This window comes from Amborella trichopoda, chromosome 9, assembly GCF_054954075.1.
Source record: "Amborella trichopoda isolate Santa Cruz 75 chromosome 9, AtrichopodaSantaCruz75HAP2 v2.0, whole genome shotgun sequence".
In the NCBI taxonomy this organism is placed as follows: Eukaryota; Viridiplantae; Streptophyta; class Magnoliopsida; order Amborellales; family Amborellaceae; genus Amborella; species Amborella trichopoda.
The window spans coordinates 16,961,969-16,983,602 of NC_142344.1; the positions used below are offsets into that span (position 1 = coordinate 16,961,969).

Genomic DNA, 21,634 nt, shown 5'->3' on the forward strand with positions numbered 1-21,634 from the left:
ATTCCATGACCAATTTTGCTGGTTTGGGCGGGAACCACTTAAAAGTAAAATAAATAAATACGGCCTTTTTTATTCCCGGGGAATGTGCTCGCCGACGTATTTAACTTTTTACCAAGGGTCAAAATTACATCCCTCTCCAACCCACTCTTCGTTTTTTACTCTTTCAACCCAAATCCATTCATTAAACCCTACAAAACTCCCCTCTCCTTCCTCTTATGCTCTCTGCATTAAACCCTACAAAACTCCCTTCTCCTTCCTGTTATGCTCTCTGCATTAAACCCTACAAAACTCCCCTCTCCTTCCTCTTCTGCCCTGCTCTTTGTATTCTACCTGCTTCTCTGAGGTTTTGGAGAGAGAGAGAGAGTTGCAGTATACTTTTAATAGGCAAGAAAACTGGTCTGGCAATTAGGGTTACCCACCCTGTTATCTTCTTTGCAGTGGGTGAGAAGGAAAGGAAGATGGGAGTTGGAGAGAGGTAAGAGAGATGCTACCGCTTCAGTGAGATGCAAAAGCTCTTGACTTGTTCCCCCACTGGACCAGCATCAGCTGTTGGCAAAAGTTGGGCTGCGGCGGTGGCCTTATCTCCCAACTTTTGCTTGCCGCCCTTGGCCATGCCGCTAGCTCGCGCTAGAGCACCGCCAAACCCCTCATGGTGCAACTCTTCTTTTATGGGTTCTTCGGAGAGGTCCCTTCTCCATCGGTTTGGCTGTGCTTCCTTGGCACGGGCATTGGCTGCCAGGGGCTTCAGCTTCCGTGTGTGCTGCTCGTCCGCTCCTAAGCCGAAGTATAAGCCTTGGGCTGAAGTGCGCTCTGCTTGGTTTCATGACGAAGGGGAAGAGAGAGGGAAGAAAGTGGAAGGTGCTGCTGCTGATTCTGATGACGATGATGAGGAGAGCAGGAGGTTACCAGGCAGCGATTTTCAGGGGAGACAGCAGCGGTTGCAGAGGAGACAGAGGGGGGTAGGGCCTCAGGGCAGTGGCAGCGGCAGCAGCAGCCCTGACCTTCTCAGCATACCAGGAGTTGGGCCTCGCAACATGCAGAAGTTTGTAGATAAGGGCATTGAAAAGGTTTCGGAGCTCAAGCAGCTTTACAGAGACAAGGTGAACAACCAACTCCTTTAACTCTCTCTGCACTCTTTAACTTGTGTAACCTTTCAAGCTTAACTTGGGGCCTTTATGTGTCTTATAACTTGGTAATAGGGGAACAGAAGAGGTAGATTTGAGTTCATGGCTGCATCCTCCCTCTTTTACCCCTTTCCCCAGCTCAAATAGTGTTAAATACTTCTATTTACATACAAAAGTTGTGACTTTTATTGCCTAACTGCTTATTTGTGAGGCTTCTGCTCTCTCGTCTTTTGAAGATAGGGATGGGAAATTGGTATCTGATTTTTTGTATCATTTTTCCTGTTTAGGGGGTAAGAACAAGGTCTTCCAATGAGCTTTTTGGGGGTTTATAGTTCCGAATGGCCTTCTTAGGGGAGTAGGGAGTTGAAATACAACATAGGATGTATTCATATAGTATTTGATACGAATGGCAGTTCTTTTACAGGGTCTCCCATTGGACCATCATTAGTTCACTGAATCTTCTCAAGAGAAATATTTCTCTATCTCATATTCTCAACAAAAATGTAGTTAGTTTGAATCATAATGTTTTATCAGGCTGACATCATAAAATGATGCATTTTAAGGTTTAAAGTTCCCAGTGGAAAAGCATTTAAATGCTAGTTAAAGCTCCTACCAGAGAAGCATTTAATGATTGATGTGGGTCCTGGTATACATGGAAGGACTATGTGATTTCTTCTGCAATATTTTGTTGCATCAGTTATTAAATGAACAAGTGGTGCATTGCCTTGTTTCCCTACAAGACTTTCATGTCAAATTTGCATATATGATTTCCTTATATTAGCCTTTTCAGCAGATATAAGAAAATGTTATGAGTTCTTATAGGATTTTTATTATATTGATTTTGAAAATGGATTTTTTAACTCAAACTTGTTGTTGGCTTGGAGTCGTTTGGGCCTTTTTTTAGCTTTTGGGCACTCTATGATGTTAACTGTAAATATATATTCACACGGTTATAATAGAATATTCACATGGTGATGGCTGGATTGGATTCTCGTAACCAGCAGAAAAACACTGTGAGAAAATGGAACAATTGCTAGAATTCTCACTGGAGAAGAAAGGGGAGTCAATAACAACGTGGGGGATGAGATGGACCTCAGTCAAAACTTAATGACAAACCATCTACTGCTAATATGTGGCATTCGGCAGCCATGTAAACACACCATTAGCGGGTGGGACTCTAACTCATATAAGTATGAATTCAAATCATGTTTGAATTTGACTTCAAACCTTGTGAAAGTTTGCTCATCTGGCATTGAGCTTTTGTCCATTCTAGCCCCACTTGATTTGATGGCTGTCCTTGAGCCACCTTACCCTGGCCATTAAGCCTTCATGTACCTGTAGGTTAGGTACCCCCACCTGCATCCCACTTGGACATATGAACCTGCCACGTTACCTACCTATTATCCCATTGTAGCAACACTCTTGGATGGGAAGGGCCACAATTTGAGGACACCTAATTGCCAATGTTTAAATATTCTGCTCCCCAGGCGGCAGGAATGTCAAAATGTCTAGGCGCCACCTAGGTGGGCTTTGTAGGCGTCGTGCATCTAGACGGCACCTCGATACACGCTGGTCGAGGGCAGAAATAGGCCCTCGGCTAGGGGTATTTTGGGTATCTCTCCCCCCTGAAAAAGGGGGAAACGGGTTCGAGGAGATCTCTCCCCCAAAGCCCCTTTTGTGTATTTTAGATAAAGAAAAACTCTCCAAAAGCTTATATTTTGAGATTTTTCTCAAGATTGAAAAAAATTTCAACATTTTTTTATCTCTTGCGAAATCAAAATATACACTTCTTGATACTGTTTGGAGCTTGGAGTGATCACCTAAGAGGGCTTTTGGTGACCAAAGATCATTGCTTTAGGAAGCATTTGTTATCTCTTGCGAGATCAAAAGATACACTTCCTGGTACTTTTTGGAGCTTGGAGTGGTCGCATAAGAGGACTTTTGGTGACCAAACATCATTGCTTCGGGCCTGTATTGGTTTCATTTTGAAAAGGTTAGTGCACTACAATATTTGATTTAGGGTTTGGTGTTTTTTTTGGGGGTATAATGTGTTGTTATTTGATATTCTTTCATACATTTTTTCTTTTGTAACATTTCTACATGTTTGTAGTTAAAAACTCAAAATATTTTGTGAACATTACCTGGTTTGTGAATATTTTGTGAATCTTTTGCAAATTTTTTTTGAACAAGAAATTACATTTTTTGAAATTGTTTACAAGAAATGACAATTAAGGACAGTCCTCTAGGAGCCACACGGGATATCCAAATGGCCAATGGGTGTCCGCATGGAGGCCTAGGGGGTCCCATGCTACCCCACATTGAGGATGGTGTTAGGGTGATGTCAACCCCCCATGGGGACCCCATGTCCTTTTGTATATCGTCGAATTTAATGAGGGGCATTGTAATTTGGTATTTTTTGGAATAATGTTATTTTAGAAAATTGTTCGAGTGCATGTTTAATTCAAAAAGCTAGGGGTTTGTGCACATGTGTGAAGGCTTCTAGAAGGGGCATAGGGTTTGTAATTACAAACCTAACCATAAGGGTATATGGTTAACATGCAATTGACAACCTAGCTTATGTGACATGATTTCATTAGCTCCACATGCTCTTATAAAATGGAGGAAACTGTTGAGTTTTGCTGTTTGTTGGAATTTTGTCAAATTATTACGAAAGTACGCCCCTCCAACTTGGTTTTTAGTTTAATTAAATGTAAAGAGCATGGGTATTTTAATAATAAGGAAAATTGGAGTGAATTAAAGGAGGATAAAGGTGTTCAAATCCATACCACACATCTTGATGGCATGATGGTGGATGGTGGGTTAGGATCAAGCCTCTCTTTGTGGCCATTGGATGATGACATGGAAGGCCAAGATTCATCAATTTAGAAGCATCTATACACTTTAATGGCTTGAAGCCTATAAATGCCCCCTTGAGCTTTCATTCTACACATGAGTTCACTCTTCTCTCTCTCTATCTCTCTGAGTGGCATGCTACTCTCTCTCTCTCATCTATCTTAGAGTGGCATGCCCACGGGCCATCTCTTCCTTTCTCTCTCTAGAAAATTGCATTCAAGGTGATGTGAGAGAAAGCTTTATTGAAGCTCCTTCATGGCTCCATTAATGGTGATCCAAAGCTCAAATTCAAGTCATGGATGATCTAGTCTTGAGGCATCATCAATTGAGTAAGATCTCTTCCATTTTCTTTGATTCTAGTTGATTCTTCTTGCTGTAAATTCTCAATTACAGCAAGCTATCTTCATCCTTTTGATGTTAGATCATTGCTCTCTTGATTTTACTTTAATCCCTCTTGATCCATATAGTTAAAGGCATCATCCATGCACAAATTGATATAGTTTCCATGAGCTTTCCCAATGTTGTTTTGAGCATTTTTTACTGGTATTTTTCTAAAATTTTCATAAAGTCAGTCGATTAGATCTTCATTTTGATGCCTCAAATTGTTGTTTTCACGAGAGGAGTTCGTACCCGAATTTATGTGGCTCGATTTGTAAACTCAATTGAACCGGTTGTGTTTTAAGAGCCAAGATTTTTCCCACGAGTTTTCTACTTGCTTTGATCGTCATCATCATCGTCATTTTAGCCTTTTTCCCAATTAATTGAGGTTGGCTACATTCTCTATTATGCTCTATTAGAGGCCATATCTTCAGTGAGGCCATAAGTCTCCATATCTTTTCAGACTACTTCTGATGACATCCTTTTGGGACTACTCCTTACCCTTTTTCAGTCCGTCTACTTGAACTAACTCGCACCTCCTAACAAGTGCTGTACTTGGTCGGTACCACACAATGACCTTGCTATAATATCATTTTGTAAGTTGAGTTTCAAGTGTACTGTGTAAAATTCAAGTTGTATTGTCTTGAGTTTTGACATAGTTGCGCTCCAAGTATATGAGATTTGGTTTCTATACACTCTCATAGACCATCATATTTTTGCAGCATAGCTGAAATGCTACCTATTTCCTGTTTCTAAATTTGTACCAGATGCCCACATATTTTATGCCTTTAGACCTCAAAGTCAATCTTACAAGCTTACATTATCAATGCGGAGAATATATTTATTTAAAAAATTCTTGATTTTTGTATGTCTTGTGTTTCTAATGTTTGTACTTTTTTTCTTAGCTGTACAAGGGTTGTTTCTAAGCAAAGGCTTCACTATGTCTCCTGTTACAGTTTTTTGGAGAATCTAGTCAAAAAATGGTTGAGTTCTTACAGAGTTCTATAGGGATCATTCACAGACACCATGCAGAGAGTATAACTTCTTTTATCAAAGAACGCGTGGATGAAGAGTTAAAAGAGGAAAGCCCTGAGTCTGGCAAGAAACTTGCAGAGAAAAAGCGGCTCACTTTCTGTGTTGAGGGAAATATTAGCGTCGGGAAAACCACGTTCCTTCAAAGGATAGCTAATGAAACGCTTGAATTACGTGACCTAGTGGAAGTGGTTCCTGAACCTATTTCAAAGTGGCAGGATGTTGGGCCTGACCATTTCAATATCCTTGATGCCTTTTATGCTGAGCCACAGAGGTATGCCTACACGTTCCAAAACTATGTATTTGTTACAAGGGTTATGCAAGAGCGAGAATCTGCAGGCGGAGTAAAGCCCCTACGGCTGATGGAAAGAAGCGTTTTCAGTGATAGAATGGTATGTTTTGATTATTGTTAGCGTTGCTGACTTGATTTTGCAAAGCAAATATGGCAATGCTCTTCTTTTTCTAATTTCTGCAGTACAATAAATTTTAGTATTTTCTTACTTTCTGATGCTCTCCATGGTGGTTTGTGTTGATGATATTTAATTATTTTATGTTCTTGCATTGTATTTTACTAGAATTATTGTGGTATTTGATTGACTTGGTGCAGGTTTTTGTGCGAGCTGTCCATGAAGCAAACTGGATGAATGAGATGGAGATAAGCATTTACGATTCATGGTTTGATCCTGTGGTGTCCTGTCTTCCTGGGCTTATCCCAGATGGATTTATCTATCTTAGGGCTAGCCCAGATACTTGCCATAAGCGGCTAAAGCTTAGGAAAAGGGCTGAAGAAGGTGGTGTCACCCTGGATTATCTGCATGACTTGCATGAAAAGCATGAGAGCTGGTTATTCCCTTTTCAAAGTGGAAATCATGGTGTATTGTCTGTCAGTCCGTTATCAAACCAAATGGACAGCTCCTTGCATGCAGATATAAGAGATCGTGTGTTTTATCTTGAAGGGGATCACATGCATTCAAGCATTCAAAAGGTAATTTGTTGCCAGTCCTTTACAATTATTTCCTTTTTTGGATTTCATTACAAATAAAGTTCTCTTCCGGTTTATCAACGTATTCACCTTTTATATTCATATTTTCAGGTTCCTGCTTTGGTTCTAGACTGTGAACCTAATATTGATTTCAGCAGAGACATCGAGGCCAAACGACAGTAAGATTTCATTGTCCTTTGGTTAATCCATTTGTTTTTATTTTTTCTCTTATGGATTGCAATACTATTTACTATTTCGAGTATTAACAAACCCCTGAAAATATCAACAAGCCCTGAAATCTTTAATTTTGCATGTCTTCTCTCTTTCATACATGACCTGACTGATTTATCATTTCAGTTCTTTGCTTGATCGTCTATTGGAATTTAGTGATATGCTTCAATTGGAGTTAGGGCTGCCAATGGCCAGGCTGGCTGTCAGGCTTTTGGCCGGGCTTGTTTTCCATCCTGGTTCGGACTAGAACGTAAGGCCTGTGGGCTGGTCATGGTGGGCCTAAAAGAATTTCAGGCTGGGCCAATCCCAGCTGGACAAGGCTTGGAAACAATTTTATATTTTAATCATTAAATGTGTAGTTTTATATATTATATAAAATTATATTTAGATACAGTTTGAGTCTGGCCATGCCTGATCCAATTTTTTTCAGACTGGGCTGGGGCCTCAATACGTTCTATTCAGGCTGGGCCCAGTCTGAAGCTACATATTTAGGCCGTGTCCAGACCCGGACAAGCCCAGACTGGCCCAAACCCAGTCTGTTGGCAGCCCTAACTAGAGTTGTGTTTGTTGGCCATTTTTTGGCAAGCTCAAGGCTTTCTTATACCAATATGATGTTGAAAAAGCTTCCATTGACTTGAACTTGCATATTATATGCTCATGATATAAAAATTGTATGTTTTTTGAAAATAATCTTTGTTTGAGTGTCTGAAAGCTTCTTGAAGACGGTTTAGGAGATTCCACTTTTTTAGTCAGAAGTGTTATCTTTCACACTCTCAAGTTCGATTATGATTGGCATCATGCAGTGGAAGGAACCGTAACCTAATTTATTTGGATATAGAATTGTCTTCCATTGAATATACGACTGTTTGTGCTGTGATGTGTAACTGGAATTCATAAATCAAGCATCATTGTGCAACAAATGCATGAAGGAATGCTATTCATAAGGATAACCAATAATTTGTTTGCTGTGCATTTGGTGAACATGGGTAAAAGAAAGTGTTAGTTGAGCAATTCATTAAGACACCCATTTTTCTTTCTTTCGGGTAAATATTAAGGCGCCAATTTATTGATCAATATGTACACTAATTGCTTCATTTCCAAAGTGGTGTAATACTCATTATTGTGGATCCCAAATTAGAGTGGCATTGGACTGTGCACTTAATTCTTTTTCTTCAATTACATTTTTTTTCTTTCTGTAGTAGTTAGTCATGAAGGCTCAGGCTTGCAACAGCCAGACACATTTCTCTACATATAATAAGAGTAAGATGTTCTTCCTGGAAATGAACATATGAGTTCCTATTTTGTGGATGACATTTTGGGAAGTGAACTCCAAGCTCCATAATGTCTGTGTGTGCCTATATATTCTGAAGCATAGTACTTCACTGAGCATCATTTCTCTGGCAAGTTCACAAAATTGACTGATATTGATCTCATTCCTTTACTTAATTAACTAATACAATTGCGATTAATTTAGCCTGATCTCATTCCTCTACTCTCTTCTTTTCTCTCTGCAACTATATATAGTACCATTACATAGTACTAGTACTGGATGTATTATTATATAGTACTATTATATTGTACTAAATATAGGAGAGAGAGAGAGAGGGGTACATGATGGGTCTTTACTCTCTTTTTCTCTACTTTCCACTTTCATTTTGTATTATGTGTGTGTGTGTATATTATAGCACATATATGTATTAAACTTAGGTGGTCTGATCATGTGCAACGTCGATAAGAATACCATTTAGGATGGGTGATTTGGTTCAAGTGGAAGGCTTTAAAAGGGGAAGGAAAATGCCCCAAAGGATATGGATGGAAGTAGTGAGAAAAGATTTGGTGATTTATGGTCTGGTTGAGGGTATGACTTTTGTTAGAACGAAATGGCAGAATAGGATTCGTGTAGCTGGCCCCAAATAGTTGGGTGAGGCTCAGATGATGACGATGTTGATATGTACTAACAACCTCCCCCTTTCTCTATCTCTTTTTTCTTTTTGGGGCCTCTCAATCATGGGGTGGCCACCTAAGTGCTTACCTCCATCTTTTTGAACATTGTATTAGACTTTGGGTTGAAAGGGAAAGTTGTATTACAGTTTGGGTTGAAAGGGAAATTTGCAGTTACAATTCTTTTGGTTGGTCAACCTAACATCTAGTCTAGAGGCCTTGGTCAAATAATGCATCATCATCATCTGATCCTTTTCCCAACTAATTGGGGTCGGCTACACGAATCATGGTCCGTCATTTTGCTCTATTAAGGGCCACACCTTTAGTGAGATCATAATTCCCCATATCTTTTTTCACTACTTCCAATGCATGGAGGCAAGTGGGGGGATGGGTTGCAATAATGTAATTTGGAGCATGAGATGGGAGTAGGGTTAGATTTTGTGTTGATGTTTAGTGTTATGAGAAAGCCTTGCAGAAGTGATTCCCATTTTTGGCAATCCTAGCTTTTAGACAAGAGTCCCTAATCAAAGAATGAATGGATAGAAATGGAGAGAGGGTGATTTGATGCTTTAATTTTTGGGATAATCAATGGGATGTGGAAATAGAAGAGTTAAATCTTACTCAATGTCTTGTCGTAAGCTTTCATCCTACTCATTGTTCAAAAAGCGGACCGCCCAGTGCTTAAGTGGCCAAACTGGGCAGTGGTCCCTGAGCGGCCGCCTAGGCGGTACGGAACCCGCCTAGGCGGTCGCCCAGCGCTCAGCCCTGGGCAGCCGTCCAGGGCATGACCCTGCTCAAAGGCGGAAAAGTAATTTTTTTTTTTTCGTTTTTTCAAGATATAAAAGTTTATAAAGATGGGTTTTAAGTTCATTTGAACCTAAACCCCCAAGAAACCCTTTTAGAGAGGGAGGAATCTCCAAAAAACTACAATTCATTGGATCGAATCATCGAAGTGTTTCTCAAAGTTTGGAGTTCGAGCAACCAAAGTAAGTGCAACTTTTAAATTGCTTGTTTTATTTTGAGATCTCTTCTTCAGGAGTTAGTCGGAGTGGAGATCCGGGTTGGAAATATGGATACAACCCGAATCCAAATGATAAAAATTATGTTAGATGCAATTTTTGTGAAAAAGATACAAAAGGAGGCATAAACCAGTTTAAGAAACATTTTGCCGGTATTAAAGGGGATGTTGCCCCTTGTAAAAATGTTCCTTAAGCTATTAGAGAGGAGATTAAGCGATTTGTAAGTTATGTAAAACAAAAACAAGAACAAAATCTTTGCCATAGATCTATTTCTGCTACTCTTAGAAAAATGATCCTGTTTGGGTACAACTCAAAACCAAATGATGAAAATTATATAAGGTGTAATTTTTGTGAAAAAGATGCCGATGGGGTATTAGCCAATTCAAAAAACACCTTGCTGGTGTTAGAGGTAATGTTGCTTCTTGTACAAAGGTTCCTGAAGCAGTTCGGGATGAGATTAGACATCTTCTGAATTTTGAAGAACCAGAGAAGGATGAAAATAGGCCTTGTTCTATGGAAGTATTTTCTCTAGGTTCTATACGAAGTGGTGATCCGAGTTGGAAGTATCGTGATAACCCGAATCCAAGTGATAAAAATTGTATTAAATGTAATTATTGTGGACATAATATTATGGGCATTTACCGGTTAAAAAATGCCTTGCCAGTATTAAGGGGGATGTTGCCCTTTGTAAAAATGTTCCTGAGGCTACCAAGGAGAAAATTATACAATATTTGAGTTCAGAGAAACACAAAGAAAAGAGTAGAGCAACCAAGACTCTTAGGGCCTCATCTGCACAAACTAGTAAGAGGAAGTTAGAAGAAGAGGAGGAGGAAGAGGCAGATTCAGAAGAAACAGAGGAGGACGAGCGTTATATTGAAGAGGGAGATGACTTTGATGATGATGGCCTCGACTCGGATGCATATGATGAGGCTTGCCCTATTGATATTCTTCTGATGATGACGACGACTGAATACTCTTGCCTCTTGATGCTGAGTGTTTAGTGTTGAGTCTGTTGACTGTTGTGTTAAGTCATGAGTGTTGACTTTTGTTATACTGTATATATACTAAATTTCTGTTGTGTTGAGTGTTGACTTTTATATCCTACCTACACTTGTATGGTTTTACAGTTTACTGTTTTAACAATATAGATTATCAAATTTCTCTTCTCAACGTCTATTTTTTTTTTTTTCAACTATATGGTATTATGTTGGTAATAATTTGGTATGGTTTTTACTTTTTTTCAAATTTCAACTAGCAGTCGCCGAGGTTCTGGGCGCCCGCCTAGGCAGCTGTCTAGGCGCTGGGCGGCCTGGACCCCCCAGGCTGCCTAGGACCCGCTTAGCGCTTTTTGATACATTGATCTTGCTTATTGATCTCGATGGGAATGGTGCCTAGGCAAGCATCGTAGGAGGTCATGTGTCTAGGCAGTCGCTCTTTGCCTTACGCATGCCAAGGCACCCGGCTAGTGCTATCCCCTTTAAAAGAAAAGAAGAAAAAAAGATAGAGATAAGTCCCCTTTAAAAGAAAAGTCGAGTCTCAAAAGAAAAGTATGTAACCCGCTTTAAAAGAAAGAAAAAAAATGTAAAAACAAGAAGTAAAAGGCAGGTTTCAAGAGAGAGAGATAGTCGTGACTCTCGAGAATTAAAACACTACCTGCCATTAACATTGAAGAAAGCCTCTCCTCTCTTTCCTCTCTCTTTCTCCCTTGCAACAAACAAGAGTCGGGTGTTGCAAAAACAACAGGACAGAGAGAGAAATAGTAAAAAAAATTCATAACTGCCATTAAGATTGTAGGAATCCTTTCCTGTCTCTCCTCTCTCTCTCTGTTTCGCCTTTACTATGCACCTTGAGGATGAAGATATAATATACGACCGACTATACCCCATTTTTGTACCTTGAGGATGAAGATATAATATATGACCGACTATACCCCATTTTTGTCGGTGAAAATAGTATCCTTCCATCTCTTCACACTAATTTAAATATACTCTCGCCCCTCCCCCACAGGGCTGCTAAGGTTTCTAGGCGCCTCCTAGCTGGCTAAGCAGCCAATGCAGTTGGATCTAGCTTTTTGAATGTGAATGTGGTTTAGTATCTGCCTCATTGTTCCTTAAGTGTTTTTGGGGAGAAAAAGAGATATGTCATCGAGATCGTCCTGCTTTTACCTAGTCTTCTCACCTTTTGGTGCTCGTTTGACAAGTTGTGTCTATAACTGGCATCTTAACCAAAGCACTCACTTCATGTATAGGGATTTTAAGATAATAAATCTTCTACTCAATTTTTCCTTAGTGAGTTGGCCGTGACATTGTTTCTTAAACCTTGGAGGTTATGTTAGAGTCGAGGGGCTCCTTGTGTTTCATAGCAGAAGTGAGACTGCTGGCTATGGAAGACATGGCCATTGACTATTATTTTGTAACATTTCTTGATAGTAACAACTGAATTTTTATTTTCTTTATAAGTTCACAATTAGTGTTCAAAAGGTTAGCCGTCTCGACGCCTAGGTTGGCCAAGGCCCTAGGGCAGAGGTATTTAGGCGCCTAATGTCTGGTGAAGTTAGAGGTCTTGGTCCTCTCTTCTTTAGGAACCGTTATTTAACCAAATTACGTTTTAGTCAAAATTTTAGCGAATTATAAGTGGAGGTCCTCTTTTTTCGTGGTTTTTTATTCCAATTTTGCACTTAGACCAATGTTGCCAACATCATACCACATTTTTTTTTATTTTTTATTTTTGTGGTTTTTGGGTAGTCCGATGCCGTAGATATCAGACCTACCCATTTATATGGCGGTCTGATATTGAAAACATTGGACTACCCCATACTTCGTTTTTTTTTTTGAAGTATATCCATTCAATGTCTCCAACATCAGATCGCATTTAAAATTTAAGAGATATAAAATTGGGCCGGTCCTATATCTCTAACATTTGACCGCACAATTTTATCTTTTGCTCTATAGGTTTGATGGCTACATGTGCAATAGTTGGTAGCATGATGTGCCTGATAAAAAGGACCCATGAATTTGGGATGCTGCTCCCCTTTAATTCAAAAGTCTGATGTTAGAGATATTGGACCGGCCTGATTTTATTTCTTACATTTAAGTTTAAATGCAATATGATAGTGGAGACATCAGAGCGGTATAGTTCAAAAAAAAAAAATGCTCTAATGGTGAAGACATTAGACCGATATACTAAAAAGAAAATGCTAAGGGGTGGTCTGGTGTTTGCAATATTGGGCTGGGAGTAAAACTAAAAAAAATATAAACATAGGACCGTAGTGTAAAAAATTATGAAAATATGAACCAAAACGTAATCCCGCTAAAGGATTACAATCTGTGTTGTGCATAAGTGTATACCTATATCTTATAAAATGCCTATGAGAAAAACTCTACATTGATTTCACCCATGGGCTTGAAGGCTATCAATTGAATACGGATGGTTGAGTGTGCAAGAATATTTTTAATTTTAATATTTTTATATAAATTGGATCAACCTGTAATTTAGGGCATGAGCATCACACCACCATACGCCCTTAAAAAATATAACAAAAATATTTTACACATTTTAAAATGGCAAAAACACCCTTGGATGTTATGGGGGTATTTTGGTCATCTTTTGTTATTTGAAATGTTATAGGGATATTACAAAACCATTGGCCACCTAGGCAATTGCCTCCGCCTTCTTGAACATTAATGGCATCATGTATAGAAATGGATCTTGAATGTTGCCCTATGGGCCTTGGTTTGGGAGTTCTACTATCATAAATTAGAAGACCTGATCAAGAGTGCAAGACGATAGCATATATTCCTTATACCTAGACAAGGAAACTATTATGTTGCAGGTATGTTTTCCCCTCAAATCATGCATTAGCGATTTTGTGAAAGAAGCTCATGGTTCTAAATCCTATAAGCAATTTCCTTTTTTCCATTGATGATAATTTTAAGCTATTCCACTCTGGCCTACTTCCCCTTGTATCACTATGTTATGATGTTGCCCTCGAGTTTTGCCTACTTTCTTGTGTCTCACAATGTTATGGATGACCTAACTCTTGTACTCGAGACTTTTGCATACTTACTCTTGCCTACTACCTCTTGAGTGTTGAATCAGGGATATTTTAGCCTCATGATGGAGGGAAAAATTGTTCTTATTCTTTCTTTTTATTTAACTTTAAAAGATGTATATTATAGTTTGCTTTTAGGGCTTATTTATAGGGTTTTTAGTTTTTTAGGGATTTTGGGGTCTTTATATTTTTTTGTTTATTTCATGGAAGTATTCACAATTACTATTCATGGGGGTAAATTTGTCATTATGAAATTTAAGTTTAAGTTAGGATATATATGTCTTTTAATTATTGTATGGACATGTAAATGTCTTTGAATATTGAATTATAATATATAATGTGTTAGGGGCCTTGAGAGGGTCAATTCCAGATGATTTTTAGAAATTGAGAAAAGAGAAAAGCTTAGGCTTTTGGAACCCTAGCTTAGGTATGGAGAAGAAACCCTAGGTTTCTTCGACTTATGCTTGTGTTTAGCTTTGTTTCTTGCTAATTTTACTGTTCCCTCAAATTCCCCTGCATCAAGTGGTATCGAAGCTCGCAATCTACACAAGTTATTGTAGCAAATTCGAAGTTACTGTAGCACCAATTGTTTCGGTGCCCTAGGTGAACAACAAAGAGGGGAAGTTATAGGGGGGTTTAGGGTTTGCTGGTTTTGGCCAAAGTTTCGCCAAAACCACCTAGATCTTGCTGATTTCAGCAATTTTTGTTGATTATTTGCCTAGGGTCTGTGATTTTGGTGAACCTATGGTAGCGAGAAGGGGTTGTAGAAGGGGGGTTTTCGTAAATCCACTCTGTGATCCCATAGATGATAAATTGAGGAACTTGAAAGGCAAGTACAGTAGCTGGCATAGCAATTTGCAAGCCTCAATAATGGGTAAGATGGTGATCTTTCAGCCCAAGAGGATCTTGAGTACAAGCCTTTTCACTTTTGCGCTCTGTTTGTGGAGTCGAGTGATGAAGATAGCTATAGAAGACCTAGATGTGGGGAACATCACTCCAGAGTTTGGATTTGGAGGATGAGATTTTTTATTTTGACATAGATTGCATAGAAAGTTAGCAAATTGTGGATTGGGATTCACCACTAATCTTATTTTGCAGGGTTACATGGCTGAAGTGATGCAAATTTAACAAGTTTATGTGATTAAAAATACTCTATCGACATATAGTGACCCTTTCCTTGAGGGTTTCTCAGTTCCAATGCATAATCTTAGTGTTTTAATTAGTGCAATAACCCACAAGTCCCGAGATCATGTTTGCAATATTTGAGTTGGAAGAATGTTGTCGGATTAATGCAAATTTCATCTTAGCACAATTCAAAACTCGATGACGAGAAAAGCTTAGGTTTAGAGAGGGTCAATTCCACATGACTTTTAGAAATTGACAAAAGAGAAAAGCTTAGGCTTTTGGAACCCTAGCTTGGGTATGGAGAAGAAACCCTAGGTTTCTTCGACTTATGCTTGTGTTTAGCTTGGTTTCTTGCTGATTTTACTGTTCCCTCAAATTCCCCTGCATCACCTTAATTCAACTCTTTTTGCACATCCCCTTTGGAAAGCCTATGGTTTCATCTAGTTCATCCATTGTATCTAACTTCTCCAAGCTTTTTGCTTTCCTCTCCCCAAGTTGACCTAAAATGGGTTTATTTGCTCCTTAATTTCATTCCATGCTCTATTGGTTATTTTCCCTTTGACGAAACATTACATGGGAAAATCCTGAAGTAGGACGGTAAGTTTGATATGATGCATCCTTTCCCCAAAATGAAGATATCCACTATGGCTATATATTGCTTTAAAGTGAAAATTATAGAACTATGTCCTTTCTCCAACTCCGCTCTTTATCTTTAGAGAGTCCGTTTATATTTAAGAGGTGTTGGTTTAAAAAGGAGTTATCTTTTTGTTTTTAAGAAGGTTAAAGTCTTTATTTTTTTTGCTTGAGTTGCTTTTACTTTTGGCTTGAGTTGCTTTTAGGCTAGTTTGACTTTGTAGAGCTTTGGAAGATAAAGTTTTGTTTTTAGAAAGATAAGGATAGGAGGTTAGAGAACAATGATAAAAGGGGGGTGGACGTCCCATTGTTGTGGTGGGTAGTTTTGATGGAATAAAATAAGGTTATTTTGTATAGAGAGAGAGAGATAGAGCCCTTTTTGTGGGTTTTTCTTTTTTGTGCTCTGGTGGCATGTGGCGTAATTGAAAATTACCGGCCGCCAATAATTGGCAAAACAACCATGTTTTAGAGAGACATAAAACTAAAAATAAATCTTCAAGAAGAAAGCACAGACGTTGGAGTCCGATTTTTCCACCACATGCCACCAGAGCTCATAAAAGAAAAGCCCACAAAAATGACTCGCTCTACAAAATAACCTTATTTCATCCCATAAAAAAATAACCACCACTACAATGGGATGTCCATCCCCCTTTTATCGTTGTTTCTCTAACCTCCTATCTTGATCTTTCTAAAAACAAAACTTTATTTTCCAAGGTCAAGCACTCAAGCTTCTAAAAAGTCAAAGTTGCCTAAAAGCAACTCAAGCAAAAAAAGTACATACTTTAACGTTCCTAAAAACGAAACAACTCCTACAAATAGATAACTCCTTTTTAAACCAACACCTCTTAAATATAAATGGACTCTCTGAAGATAAACCTACCCATCTAAAGATAAGCCTTCGCAAAAATGGAAAAACAAATCTCTAACTCCTAAATAAATATTTTTCTTAAAAAAAAATAGCCTAATAAAAATTACAAGAAAATCAAAATAAAAATATGGATTTAACCATCTCTTAATTGTATCATTCTCCCTGGATGGAAAAAACTTGACCTCGAGTTTTAAAATGCGTTGAGATGATTTGTCAATAGCCTCGCAACCTCCTTCAACTCAAGCATTGTAAACACGATCATGGGACTTGTGGGTTATTGCACTAATCATAACACAACGATTGTACATTTAAAGGGGTAAGTCTTCAAGTAAAGGGTTGTTGTATGTCAATAGAGTTTGTTCCACCACAAACTTGTTGAAATTGCTCAAACTTAACCTTAGGGCACACCACATATGGATCTTTGAGATGAGCACTAGATTTAATGGTCGAACCAATTTCACCTATTGATTATCCTTTGAGGCCTTTTTTTTATCTTCGTCAAATATTTCCATAGGCTCGATATCCTTTGGTTTTGGGTCGATATCTTGCTTATCCATCTCTCCATTGATGAGAAAGTTAGATATACTTGTTACCTCAAAGCCAATTTGTCTCCTTTTATCTTGTTCTTCATGAAATAGAGGACCTTCATAAAAAATAGGGTCACACATGACATCAATGATTGATGATTCCAATTGAAGATCCAAACCTGCTTGCTCTTCACCTTCAACTAGATCTTCATCAAAGTTAGGTAAATCACTCTCCCGACCTTGAGGCTCTCAATGCGGAGCGTGCGCGTGGAACATGTTCTCGAAAACAATGTCCAACTCACTAACATCATCATAGTGTGTCGGGGTTGAATTTTGTGCCAAGCATAGGTTAGCTCCTCTACTTGCTTTCTTAAATTTTTGATCTTTATGTCTTGGAGGTCCCGCACTCTCATTCTCGATACCTGGCTATCGATCACGTCCACGAACCATGATGCCTTGTCAATGAGCACTGCGATCCCATAAGAATCGAGGCTCGAAAACCACCTGACGCTATTGAAAATTAACATCCGCCAATAACTGTCAAAACAACTACGTTTTAGAGAGACAAAAAACTAAGTAGAAAGCACAAATGTGGGAGTCCAAGTCCACCACGTGCCAGCAGAGTACAGAAAAGAAAAACCTACAAAAAAGGGCTTTCTCTCTCTCTCTCTCTTTCTCAATTTTTACAAAATAATCTTATTTCATTCCATCAAAAATAACCACCACTACAATAGGACATATCCATCATTGTTTCTCTGACCTCATAACCTTATCTTTCTAAAATCTAAACTTTATCGTCCAAGGCCAGGCTTCTACAAAACTCAAATTTGCCTAAAAGCAACTCAAGCAAAAAAAGTACGGACTTTCACCTTCCTAAAAACAAAAAGATAACTCCTTTTTAAACCAACTCCTTTTAAATATAAGCGGACTCTCTAAAGATAAACCTACCCATCTAAAGATAAGCCTTCCCAAAAAAGAAATATAATAACCTGAACTCGTAAAATAAATATTTTTCCATAAAATATATCCTAATAAAAATTACAAGTAGACCCAAAAGTCAAAATAAAGAATAAAACAAAAATATGGATTTAACTATCTCTTAATCTGCATCACTAACCCCTCTTTACCTGTGCTCTTTCTCTCCCTAGCTCACTCTCGACCATGAAAACTTGGATAAGCAAATCTGTGATTTGCTTGTAGTTTTTCTTTTTTTTCTTTTTTGGGTTGGCCTATCCAAGATATGGGGCTAAATGGGGAGTTTGTATGTTTGGGACTCGGTGAGTGCCAAAAAGGTTCAAGGCCTCATATTTTGGAAATAACAATCCAGTACCAAGATTTCCAAGGATCCAAACGAGGTGTTAGTGAAGTAAAAAAATAAGATGTTGGTATAATGAATACAAATGCAGCAATTGATAAATTACATCTTCATATGCCCCTCCCTGAATAATTTCCCCTAGATACATATTTCATCACTTATTGTTCGTGAGTCATGGAAAAGTCATTACTAGTTGGCAATATCATAAATGTAGCAAGTACGTTATTGGTGGTGAATGCCGATGAACATGGACATGCCTTTTACACCTTTGTAAGCTGAGTTTTACTGTTTTCTTCTCTTATCTCTATGCATTAGCTAAGATCCGTAATTTTTTGATGAATCTTTTGTACACCTCCTAAGCCATATTTTGCAGTTTCCTTATTTGATTTCTATGCATTAGCTAAGATCTGTTAATTTTTGGTGGATCTTTTGCCCTGGTTTTCTGCTACCTTGGTGCTTTTACTTGGTTCGCATTTCTTGGAGTTCATAATGCCTGATCATAGTGCCCCAACGGTTATGAGTCTGTGATCATGGATGACTTTAGTTAGCAGTGCATGATGCTTAATTGAAATCACAGTCAAGGATTATTATGCCCGGTGCAATTGCTTGAGAGGAAACTTACTTGGTGACAATATGTTTTAGAGGCTACTGTATGGTGTCATTTGTTAAATGAGTCCAATGAGATTGTAGTCAGGTTTCATTCTAGGGTTAATTCAAGGAAAACTATGTCAGCAATTGTAATTGATATTCTAGGTGGTTCACAAAATCTAGGAAGATGTGATGCCTTATCTTTTGAATAGTTATTTCTTTTCTTCTTTTTTATCCTCTAATGGACTTCTGATCATGACAATAATTGTCTTACCTTTTAAATATGCGGATCAGCTAAAGTGGAAAGTAGAGTTGATTCCCTGGCTGTTTTAAGGAGGGTCTTGGTCAGTTGCTTTGATCTGGCCATACTTCACAATTGTGAGGTTTTTTTCTGTTCTAGCCTCATTTTAAAGGCTAGTTTAACCAGCGCTCGAAAACTCGGCGGTATCCACTTGCACTCGGCCCCTTACCGAGCCAAATGCTCAGATACAAACTCAGGTAAAATAAAAAGTTCATGAAAGGTATTATTTTCTTTGTAAAAATCAATGTGTAAATATGTTGTATATGATTTTGATGATGATTTGTGAGATTTTCTGTCATATGCCCTATATTTATATTTTCTTTTTTTTTCCCTGAAACATTTCCAGCTATAAGTCAATTTTCCCCATCTTTTATGTTTGTTTTTTTTTCCCATCTTATTTGTCCATAGTTACAGTGCTGTTTACTATGTTTTTTCTAACATTTCTTTTTGTTTTTAAAATTTTGGCCCTTTTGTGGTCCATACGCTACTCAGGTGAGTCCACTCGCCCGAGTTACTCGGCTCAGGCAGGTCCCAAATCATGAGCCTGAGCCGAGTATTTTGAAACTTGAGTTTAACAATAAATGGTTCTAATTGAAGTTCTATTATTGTTTGTTTTGGCAGTTCCAGAAAATTTTGATATCTTACTTTTTATTCTTTGCACTTACATCCATTTATGCGTGTTTGGAGATACGTTACTTTTGATTGAACCTGAACATTCGACCATCTAAGGTCAACTAAATTTGGCTGCTGTTGCCATACTTTGAAAGGAAATATAAAAGTTGAAACCTGCGGTTAGTTGACCGATTGCAATTATATTCATGGCTTAGAACCATTTTACAATGATAACTAGCATAAAAAGAAAGACTTTTTGCTCTTATATGTGTTGTACTTATCATTCTTAGCCTCCAAACTATCGACATACTACATTTAAATGCATGGGACGTTTGCTATTTTTGTCATGGTAGCATATTTCATCTTTGTGAGATATTTGATTGTACTTTGCTTTGTGTTTGTGACTAGATATGCTCGGCAAGTTGCAGAATTTTTCGAGTTTGTTAAAAAAAAGCAAGCTGCAGAGGATCGTGAGAAGAAATCCAACGAACAAGGGCAGAGGAGCCCAAATAACGGTCAGCAACAGATATTACTGCCTCATGGTGGTGGTAGGCTCTGGGTTCCAGATGGTAGCCACCCCTTGCAGCTGCAGCAGCAGCAGCAGGCAGCCATGAAATCCTTGGATTTTAAGCGAGCCATGTCATTTCTCTCTATTTAAATGCTCCCTCAGTTAGTCGACTCTACTCTGCTGGCTCTAACACTTGTGAGAGGAAACTAAGACCGGGTTATTCTCCTCTCTTGTTTGACTAATTTATGCACTTAGAGATCTTGTGGCTTTTTCTTTTTGCTTATCCTGATGTAAAAGTGATGTGCTTTAGTTATGCAATCCAATTTTGTTTGGATATGAATGATAAACTCATCAGCTTAACATTTTAACCTATATATTTAGAAAGGGTGAAGTTTGTAGAAGGTGTCAACCTTATATTAGTGAAGTAAGGTGTATCTCAAAACTATGCTGAAAATGCAGTTTCAATGCCGTAAAGCTTTGCTATGATATGAATATGACAATCAAGCTTATCTATGAGCACTTAAAAATATTTAAAATGGACCGTCTCTATAATGTGTTAGAAGATGAACTATTTTTAGGATTAAAAATTTTTATTTTTATTTAGTCATGTTGAATATCGAGGTAGAGATAATCGATTTGAGGGTTTTTTTAAGCATAAGAACAACCTTCTCCAGTGGGTTTTTTAGGTGTACTGTACTTCTACAGTATGAGGTTGGCACCTCATATAAACTTTTCCTTTAAAGAAAGATGAAAAAGGTTTATGCTCCTGAGGAAGCATATCGGAGGCATATTGTCCACTCACTCCCTCCGGTGAGCTCAAGTATTTTTAGGACTACAAACTTTAGGGTTGCAACCTCTACTACAAACTTTAGGGTTGTAACCTCCTCTGCCTAGCTACCAACATTAGAAAAGCCCTAACATACATACACGTGCTTGAAATAAATGTTCAAAGATTCAATTTCTAACAATAGGATTTTAAGCGTTTAAGAACTCAAAATTCAAATTTATTTTTGGAAAATACTCAAGATTGATTTTAAAAGTGGCTCAAAAAATTTATGATGGAGGGAGTAAAGTAATTATAAGTACCCTGCAGAGCGTTTGCTTCTACCAGAAAAAGAACAAAAAGAGGAAAAGTCCTACTGTGAACTGAAGTCTATTTACCCTAAAGTCACTTTGCGATGGTATATCGTGCATGTCACCCGGCTCTAGATTGAATTTGGCTTTAGGACAAAAAAATGTTAGTATTTTTAGTTTTGAAAATATTATATAATATTTAAAAAGGGTGCAGTTGGCATAAAGATGCATCCTCTAGCTAGCTGTAGAGGTAAGGTGCACCTTCAAACTTTGTCATGGTATATAATTTTGATGTAAGATGTTCATAGGATGATCTCAAAATATATTTTTATATTTAATTTTAAAATTTTAAATTTAAAAAATGGTTAAAATCAAGTAGATTTATAAACATATGAAAATCATGAAAATGGACGGTGTAGATAATATGTTGCAAAACGAACTATTTTTTAGACTTGAAATCTTTTTATTTTTC

The 21,634-nt window shown here is 38.0% G+C and overlaps 1 protein-coding gene across 1 annotated transcript; it reads left to right on the forward strand.

Moving 5' to 3' along the window:
- The first annotated feature begins 215 nt into the window (after positions 1–215).
- On the forward strand, positions 216–20,489 carry DNK (P-loop containing nucleoside triphosphate hydrolases superfamily protein). The gene is made up of 5 exons (XM_006829108.4): positions 216–1,100; positions 5,312–5,779; positions 5,995–6,372; positions 6,481–6,548; positions 19,989–20,489. The coding sequence occupies exons 1-5, from the start codon at positions 504–506 to the stop codon at positions 20,236–20,238; spliced, it is 1,761 nt and encodes a 586-aa protein (XP_006829171.1). The 5' UTR covers positions 216–503; the 3' UTR covers positions 20,239–20,489.
- The last annotated feature ends 1,145 nt before the right edge of the window (positions 20,490–21,634 follow it).

What these genes read in the sequence shown, in the direction of transcription:
- DNK (XM_006829108.4), top strand. Translation starts at nt 504, where the DNA reads ATGCAAAAGCTCTTGACTTGTTCCCCCACTGGACCAGCATCAGCTGTT. An exon ending in GCGTTTTCAGTGATAGAATG is followed by an intron (nt 5,780 to 5,994) that starts GTATGTTTTGAT and finishes GACTTGGTGCAG; the next exon opens with GTTTTTGTGCGAGCTGTCCA. An exon ending in TGCATTCAAGCATTCAAAAG is followed by an intron (nt 6,373 to 6,480) that starts GTAATTTGTTGC and finishes TCATATTTTCAG; the next exon opens with GTTCCTGCTTTGGTTCTAGA.